This window comes from Saccostrea cucullata, unplaced genomic scaffold, assembly GCF_032062105.1.
Source record: "Saccostrea cucullata isolate Sc308-1 unplaced genomic scaffold, CSIRO_AGI_Scuc_v1 ctg3230, whole genome shotgun sequence".
In the NCBI taxonomy this organism is placed as follows: Eukaryota; Metazoa; Mollusca; class Bivalvia; order Ostreida; family Ostreidae; genus Saccostrea; species Saccostrea cuccullata.
Window position 1 is genome coordinate 1,286 of NW_026932356.1, and position 9,751 is coordinate 11,036.

Genomic DNA, 9,751 nt, shown 5'->3' on the forward strand with positions numbered 1-9,751 from the left:
TTTAACATAAACACCGTCTACACACGTGATTACCTTTAACATAAACACCACCTACACACGTGATTACCTTTAACATAAACACCGCCTACACACGTGATTACCTTTAACATAAACACCGTCTATAAACATGATTACCTTTAACATAAACACCGTCTATACATATGATTACCTTTAACATAAACACCGTCTACAAACACCGCCTACAAACGTTATTACCTTTAACATAAACACATGATTGATTTTAACATAAACACACGTGATTACCTTTAACATAAACACCACCTACACGTGATTACCTTTAACATAAACACCGCCTACACACGTGATTACCTTTAACATAAACACCACCTACACACGTGATTACCTTTAACATAAACACCGTCTACACACGTGATTACCTTTAACATAAACACCACCTACACACATGATTACCTTTAACATAAACACCGTAACACCACCTACACACGTGATTACCTTTAACATAAACACCGCCTACACACGTGATTACCTTTAACATAAACACCGCCTACAGTGAGGATCGTCATACTTGATACAAGATGGATGACAGTCATGTCTCATTGGAGGGCAGTACGCTACAATGTAAAACAAAATAAAACAAACAAAGAGGACAATACGCTACAATGTAAAACACATAAAACAAAGAGGAAAATACGCTACAATATAAACCAAAGTAAAACAAAGAGAACAATACGCTGCAATGTAAAAAGAAATCAAAGATAATTATGCATTCAGTGTAATAAGTTAATTAATGATCATTTATGATGTAGATATAGGGTCCTCTTGTTTTTATCAAAGAACTATATGCGGTATATTGCATATACTTGCCCCCACAGAAGTCAAATTTTAAAAACTTCCTGAAATGTGCTGAATTCAATATATTGTATGAGAAATATAAATTAACAGAACATAGTATAGTTTCAAAGCAGTTTATTCACAATTTTTGCTTTTATGACGTCACAAACTAGTCCGATTTTATATCCTTTTTCAGAAAGAGGACCAAATGGACAAAATTTCAACAATTTTAGCTTTAAAATTTATAGAGCGCAAGTTTGTTCAGGAACAATATTTACATATTTCATTTATATTATCATTCTACACATTATATCAAAATATTGATCCTGTACACACATGCGCTCGGTGACTTTTACTCAAATTATCGTCGAAATATGTACATTTTTCTGTAGAATTCATAAAAAAAATGAAATTTACGTCATGTTTGTGACGTCATTACGTACATATGACGTCATTACTTATGAAAATATTCAGTGCTTTGAAGTCAGCATATACTCCCCTATTTAAGAACTTAATTATATATACCTCCATCAAAGTTTGATTTGGGGGGCAAATATTGGTTATAACCGAATAAAGTTCTTTGATTAGGCCAGTCAAAACCTCCTAGATCTTACCACTTCCGCTGCCGCTCATTCCAACCACGCGCCCGTTGCTGTAAACAGTTGATCCGCCACTGATTCCATAAGGTGTCCTTCCACCTCCTCCCCTGGATCCACCACCTCCGACAGAACTGAACCCTGGTCCGCCACTGATATAACCTGATCCACCCGTCAGTACATTCATGATAACACTACCGGGGCTACCACTAGAAGAGCCTGAAAATGAATAAATAACACTACATCATTATATGAATAGATTTGAGACAGCCCGTGTATGAAAAAATCGTCTATAATAAGATCGACAAAAGCAATATCATTAAATCAGTTTCGCTAGAAAAAAGGACTTGTATCATATTTTAAGACCCCTAAAAACGGACATGAACTCTCTTTACCGAATAAAATCAAGGGGATTTAAAAGCCAGCAAAGTTAAAAACATGCCATCTGTACCATCTGTTGTCTTGAAGGAAAATGTTACATATGATGTAATGATACTCATTATAAAGAAAATGCAAATATTTGATGGTTTTGATATGAATAATAAAAAGATGAAATAGTATTCTGTAAATTAAGTGTAAAAAAAGTGAAAACATCATACATTTGGATAAAGTCAATCACTGCTACTGGACGGCTGTCTCTTGGGAACCTAAAGAATCAGAAGTTGTCAGTTTAAAACATGGAGTACACGAAGACAAGCTTTGGCTGAGAAAAGATATAATACCAAATTTTACCGTTAGTCATTATGCTACTTTTTTAAAACTACTGAAAAACTTAAAATTATGACCAACTTATTAATTTGGAATTTTTTTACCTTATTTCTAATTTTATGAAAGTGAAAGTTAGGAGTAATTGTATGTTGTGTATAGCAATTTTTCACATTAAAGCAAATAAAAAAAACACTAGGCATCCACAAAAGCAGGTATAACCAAATGGCGGCTTATTTATTTTAAGGTAAAGAAAGAGGAGCATGCTGTAGTCAAACCTCACAAAATCTAAAACATACAAAGTATGTTTATTTAATAGAAATGTTTGCATCAAATATACCCAATTATACACAAAAATAATAATTTATGATAAATAATTCAATAAAATCAATATACAGTAATCTGTTCACAGACATCCACATGCATACTATCATTTATAAACGTGTTTATTTCACTGCTTTAAAAACTACATTAATTATATTGTCAACATTGATTTTTATTATTTGCAGATATGTTGAACTGTTGAAACTGAATCTGGTAGTGCGCCGGGTATACTTCCTTTTTTATTCAATCTTTCAAAATTTCAGATGCGCGAGTATGTCTTGGGTACAAGCAACCAGCTTTGACCTCTTCATTTGCAAACAACTTATTATGTCTAGGCGCACTAGATGCCCTTATTCTGAATGTGGGTGCTTGAAAACGGTGAAGTGATTTGATGTAAACCTTTAACGAATCTTTTTGACAACGCATGAGGGTAGCACATGTACCTTGAGGTTACCTCCAGCAAGCTTAAGCCTGACCAAGACAAGGAACCTACTGTATGCAATGTAACAAAATGCTATGTAACAAATGCTATTCTATATTTCATTATTGATTTATTTGTATTGCTAATTTTGATATAAACACTTTCAATTTGTAAAAATATGTTTCTTTTTTTCAAAATGTAAATTCGAATGTTTCATGAATTATAGTCTTGTGTTTAATAAAATAGTTATTGAATTTAATTACCACACTGAGGTATAGAACACATCCCCAGTTAGTGTTTTTCTTGGTCCCGGGAGTTTGGCGAGCTTCAAACAACCTGTTCACTTCGTCGTCTGTACTTTCTTTAAATCTATTGCCTGTTTTGAACACGTTGAGAGGGGTGGCAGGAGTCTCAGGCTTGAGGAGGTCAGATAAGGCAGAGATACTGGTTTTCTGTGATATCGTCTAATTGACTACTGCATAACATGTTTAAGTGTTGAAAATTAGTTGTCTGAAAATACAATTCATCAAACTCCATTTCTTTTTCACCAAAATCAAAGTGATCAAACTGATGCTGGCTCTTAGGAAAACTATCCATTGTATGGAAATATACATGACATTTGCAGACAATTGTGTTTACAGTTATGTTTGAAATGAAATGAAACAAAAATTGCAACAAATTGAAGATTTATTTTTCACAATTTATTAAAATTTCGACTGACACAATAATAAGCACGGTAAAAATACGTATGTTTACATTTGGATTACTTTTAAAAAGTAGTCCAAAGAATGTGTATATTAATACGCGGGCAGATTTCTTTGAGACCCGAATGTCTGTGTAAGGAATAGTGACTGGTTTATGTAGAGATCAAAAGCAGTGGTTTTATAAGAAATAAAGGAAGAAAACTTTAATGGGTGTAAATATATGAATATGCTGTGCAGAAATTTCACTAACTTAATAAAAGTACCCTGCATGACTCCATCCAAATCGAGGGGCCTCTGGATGATAATGTGTCAGTGAAGGAATAAGAATCAAATCTGTACATACATGTATAACTATTTCAAATTCATGACAATGAGAAAAAAGTATATTGCATACAAAATGTTACAAGGTAAATATATCGTTACACGTAAGATGGGTTATGAAAATACTGCCAACTATAAATGTTTAAAGCACTACACAAAAAAGCAATTTCTATTTTTTTTTTTATAAACGGTAAAATTGGCATTACTTTTCATTTCTAATTTAAAAAAAAAAACCTGCCTTTTTGTAAAGGAGAGTGTGCGCCAATACACCATGTCAGCATTCAAATGTAATATGTAATGTCAATATTTCTGTCCAAATTAAATCTCATATGCAGTAGAAGTCTAACAGAAACATTCCATGCAAAATTTAAAATTAAAATAAGCAAATTATGAAAAATGTAATGCATAATTAGTTGAGGATATATTGTCTTAAATATTAGACTGGAGCATTGAGAGAAGAGGGGAGCCTGGAGATTTAGAAGCAATATCACCAATTTTACTTAATAGTCTCCTGGAGAAATTTTACTGTTAGGCAAGGCCCTTAAAAGATGGGGAACTTTATCATAAAAATACATTGAACAATTTGAGAGGAGCTATTAACCGAAAATTGGCAGATCTAAAGAGAGAAATGGGCATTGTTAAAGACAACGATTTTAAAACATCTAATGGAGTCATGAATGGATTGTTGAAAGAGTGTGTTAGGGAGGGCACATTGTTTATATCATATCAGCAGTCTCGTTTAAAGAATCATTTCGTATGCTCTAAGGTCGATATAATGACCTTGTCATTTAATACAGATTATCATTGAGTCAAATGCTGACTGACGTCATTCATACTTATTGCTAGTCCGTTATTTATACACTAAATTGACAACGGATTTTTTTCGTTATTTCCAAATAATGACAAGGAGCACAAATCAGGTGTGACCGGTCGGCATGGAATGTTCACTTCTCTATGGCACCTGATCTTATTGCTCAAGTTTTGGAGGTCAGTGTTTGCTCTGTTCCTCAGTCGGTTATTTAAGTTCATACTGAAGGGAGATTATCGGTTTTTAATTTACTGCTTTTCTGAATTTGTACTGTAGGTGACTTACCAGTTGATAGAGTTTGTATGGAAGGCCCTAACTTGTTGTCTGGGTTTTCATGTAGAGCTAGAGAAATTGAAATGCAGACTTCTTAAATTTCATGACGCAGTAAGTCGTGTACAATTTCTTGTTAAAGACATAAACCTAACAATTGAAAAATATAAATCATGTAAAAGGACCACCTAGGCAAAAATAATTTCTCTGAAATGGTTAAAAATATATTACAAAGTGCTTTTAAAGAGCAAAAGTCAAAACGTTCACAAATTGGCCGGATTTCAAAAAAGGACAAGTATGCCCCTGGATATATCTACCGACTATAGATTTTTTTCAGACCAACTTTCTTTTTTCAATATCTCTTACATATTTTCTGTAAGAGGTCTTCAAAATAGCAAATGTATATGGATGATTTTCGTACGTTTTACGGAACGTCATAATGACGTTGTGAATTTTAACACTAATGAGTTCTCATAAATAAAGTGATTAATATTTATTAATCGAGTATTTCACTAAAGATGTATATTATAACATAGGCGTAGTCACAGGGGGGCAGCGGGGGCACTAGCCCCCCCCCCCCCCCCCACTTTCAGATGTGGGGGGGGGGGGGGCAAGAGTATGTCTGTGCCCCCCCCCCTCCCCCACTTTTTAATGATGAACAAAATCAAAGCTATGTTGAAATAATATTAAACCTCATTTTATGGCATTTTTTTTTATTTTCAACAACTGAGTAACTATTTCTCTTGAAGTAATTGTTGTATAATATAGTAATGTAATATATAGTATGAAATCTGTCAAGACCTCTTGTGTTCGCAAGTTTGGGATAGGGAGTGCGGGTCATAAATTTAAGTTTAGATGTTTCTGTTTCACTCAGCATCTGTTATCTAACAAAATTAAATGAGGATCACAAGCTACCCTTTGTGTTGAACATCTGAAAGTCATTATTTATTTGCTGTATCCCATTTCTTGTATCACACATAGTCACAAAGTAAGTTTTGTCAAACCTGCGGGTTTTTAGTTATTTAATTTTGCTGATTCATTAGCACTCTTTTATTTTTACATATATGTACTAAAGAATTCTAGTCAATCCAAATCTCATCAAAATAAGTAATTTCTACAAGATAGCTGCAGTAATGGAGATTCTGATTTCGGTATACCTGTGATGAATGTCAATCAACTTTAAAAACACTATTTGAAATCCTTGGCTAGCTGGTTTAAGGGGGCGTTAGGGACACACACCCTTAAAATTTTTAAAGTATGATATGATTAATATTATTAATGCCATACTTTGATACATATCTAACCAATGCCACTATTTTTGTTTCTGGTTGTACTATTAAATTACACGAAAACTCAGGAGCTTCCAGGGGCTTCGCCCCCTAGGCCCCATCATTCAAAGTGTGATATGACTAATATTATTTCATGCCATACATATCCTGTATTCGCCCATGGATATTACATGTTGTACATCTCAATTTCTTCATTTAACACAAATGGCCTTAAGACTTTGGAATTGGGGGGTTGGAGGGTTGGCAATATATACACTGTAGAATACAACAGAAAACTTAGGTACTGTATGCTGGTTCCCCCTCATTAAAGCCGTCTGATGACCTTTTTTTTTTTTTTTTTTTTTGCTTAACAAAGAATTTCTGGATTTGAGCCCCCCCCCCCACTTTTAAGTTTGTGACTACGCCTCTGTATAATATATAACAGATATTACTTCGATATTCTGTGAATAAAAGATATATAACTTTGAACTTATAACATCAGGTATAAACATGCTTATGTACATGTACTAGTGACAATGACAGCGTGTCCGTTCAGCGTGCAAATCGTGGTACACGTAAATAATTAAATAACGATTAATCAATGTTTTATAATAATATAATAATTTTATAAATAATTAACACAAACTTTAAGCATTTGATATATTAATCAACCTGTATAAAGCCTTTAACTGAATAAAACCTGAAAATGATAGCATTGTTTTAGTTACGGTTAACACACAGGTATGTACAAGCATTTACATGTACACTTTCACTTTGCCAGAAAGATGCGTCCAGCATGGTTTTTAGAAAGAGAACCCAACCAGCAACGTATAAGCTGCCGATTGAATTATAATTTTTTTTATAGTAAATAATTAAAAAACACACGCCTTTCAGTATGATTTTGATCATATTCTCCAATCAAGAAGTTGTCCATACATGTTAACCTATTGTGACGAAAAATGGGGAGATTCAGACCTCTAAAGATCGCGTGATATTTGACGCACGGGTTTGTTAAGATATTATTTTTCTCAAAGTAGTCATCTTCATGTATTAGCAAAATGCTTTCACGACCAATAATTAAAAGTTTTTAGAAGAAAATCAAATAATAAAATGATTCATTTTACATACTTTATACAATGCCTTTATTGCATGACAATCACAAGACAGGGTAATAAAATTTAGTTTTTCCCCAGACCATCTTTCTGCTTTTCAAAATTTTTAACCATTTTCAACACTTGTGAATTTCGAGAAGTAAATATACTTCGTTGAATAAATACTTCCGCATTTCCCAATTTTTTGCAAAGATATTAAACGGAAGTATATTTTTGACACAAAAAGGAAATATTGGGCTAGGCGCCTCTTATTCCGCCAGTGGGCATCATTTAGTGACCTCAGTGCTCACAGTAGCTCTTTTTTTTTTGGGGGGGGGGGGAGGGGGGCATTGCATTTTGTTCTGTAACGGTGAATATACATGTGATTATGTAATTATATATTTAATATTAAATGATACATATCACACAAACTCGTATTTTAAAGATAAAAGGCAAACAATATTCACCTAATCTAAGCACGTTAAATGTTTTTTGAAGTAGGGGGGGCATGATATTCAATCGCAGAATGATATATCCCGACCTCCCGACCAGGGTACATGTATTAATTCAACTTCTACCATTCTTAGCATATCATTGTTTTAGCGATTCTGTATTTAGTAAAGGTGTAACTTTTTTTTTATTTCGGGAAAACCTAAATATCGATGTTATTAATCTTAAACGGGCAATTGACGGAAGAAAAATTCTACTAAATGTTGTGATAAATGGCAAAACATTTTCAATCATAAATATCTATGCTCCAAATAATCTAAATAAAAGGCTTGACTTACTTTTTTACCACTCTTTTTATAACATAACTTATAATTATTTACTGATATATTAATCACATAATCAACGAAGAGAGGGGAGTATCGAACGGACAAGCCCCCCCCTCTCTCTCTCTCTGGGATATACTGACTACCTTTGATATTTAGACTAAATGAAAAATATTCAATGTATGAGCAAAATATAAAATCATCAAAGTGTTCAGTAAATATAAACATATCATCTGTAACTAAGTAGACATTGTTCAACATGAATCCTTCTACCCGAAAATGCGTGATTTTTGTAATACAATGCACGCAGAATGATAAGTAGGCCTATAATTAAATAAATGTCCTAAATAGTCATAATGTTGTTTTTTTTTTTTATATATAATTTTCTGCATTTCATTTCTCAACAATTGATTTTTTTTTATTTGGAGCAGCTAACTATATTTTATCTGAACACTAAAAAAAAAAAAACATATGATTATGACCATTTTACCGTTATGCCACTTTGTATAACCACTGAAAAACTTAACATTATGACGATCTTATTAATTTGGAAATCTTTTACCTTATTTCTAATTTTATGAAAGTGAAAGTTAAAAGTAATTGTATGTTGTGTATAGCAATTTTTCACATTAATGAAAATTAAAGAAGACACTAAGCATCCACAAAAGAACGTAAAGCCAAATGGCGGCTTATTTATTTTAAGGTAAAGAAAGAGGAGCATGCTGTAGTCAAACCTCACAAAATCTAAAACATACATAGTATGTTTATTTAATAGAAATGTTTGCATCAAATATACCCAATAGATACTCGTAAAAAAATAATAATTTAAATTAAATAATTCAATCAGATCAATATAAAGTAATTTGTTTAGTTACATCTTCTTGTATACTATCATTTATAAAAATGTTTATTTCATTAATTTAAAAACTAAAATGATTATATTGTAAACATTTTATTTTAATATTTGCAGATTATGTTGAACTGTCGATGTATTGTCAACAATGATTTTAATATTGTTGTTGACCTGTTGAAACTGAATCTGGTGGAGCGTCGGGAAAAATTTCAGATGCGCAAGTATGTCTTCGGTACACGCCTTCACCTTTTACGTCTTCATTTGCAGCAGTGAACAAACAACACATAATTAAATTTATGTCAAGTCGCACTAGATTCCCTAGATACCCTTATACTGGCTGTTGGTACTTGAAAACAGTATAGTGATTTGATGTAAAACGTTAACAAATCTTGTTTACAACACATGAGGGTAGCACATGTACCTTGAGGTTACCTCCAGCAAGCTTAAGCCTGACCAAGACAAGGAACCTCTGTATGCAATGTAACAAAATGCTATTCTATATTTCATTATTAATTTTACTCGTATTTCTCATTTGGTATAAACACTTCCAATTGGTATAATTTTTTTTTTCAAACTGTAAATTTGAATGTATCATGAATTATAGTCTTGAGTTTAATAAAGTAGTCATTGAATTCTTTTTTTGCACACTGAAGTATGGAACATATGCAATGTACTGATTTTTTATTGTCATGAAACTGAAATAGTTATTTGATTCTTATTCGTTAACTGACTCATTATGATTCAGGGGACTCTTGAGGACTGAGTCATGCAACCTACTTTTGTTAAATAGTTGAAAAATTTCTG

The 9,751-nt window shown here is 32.6% G+C and overlaps 1 protein-coding gene across 2 annotated transcripts; it reads right to left on the reverse strand.

Moving 5' to 3' along the window:
- Nucleotides 1-481: 481 nt before the first annotated feature.
- On the reverse strand, nucleotides 482-3,948 carry LOC134234939 (loricrin-like). Of its 2 annotated transcripts, none has more exons than XM_062716981.1 (3): nucleotides 3,123-3,948; nucleotides 1,428-1,628; nucleotides 482-593 (listed from the first exon to the last, which is right to left on the reverse strand). In XM_062716981.1, exons 1-3 carry the CDS (start codon nucleotides 3,142-3,144, stop codon nucleotides 511-513), a joined length of 306 nt encoding a protein of 101 aa, XP_062572965.1. In that variant the 5' UTR covers nucleotides 3,145-3,948; the 3' UTR covers nucleotides 482-510. The 2 variants fall into 2 exon arrangements, 1 of the variants encoding a protein (XP_062572965.1); XR_009985286.1 differs by lacking the exon at nucleotides 482-593 and adding an exon at nucleotides 2,009-2,056 and having other exon boundaries at nucleotides 950-1,628.
- Between the last annotated feature and the right edge of the window lie 5,803 nt (nucleotides 3,949-9,751).

Excerpts from the sequence above, each read along its gene's own strand:
- LOC134234939 (XM_062716981.1), bottom strand. The coding sequence starts at position 3,144 with ATGTGTTCTATACCTCAGTGTG. Across the intron at positions 1,629-3,122 it reads GTGTTCTATACCTCAGTGTG|GCTCTTCTAGTGGTAGCCCC; the intron begins GTAATTAAATTC and ends ATTCATTTTCAG. Across the intron at positions 594-1,427 it reads AATGAGCGGCAGCGGAAGTG|CGTACTGCCCTCCAATGAGA; the intron begins GTAAGATCTAGG and ends TTTACATTGTAG.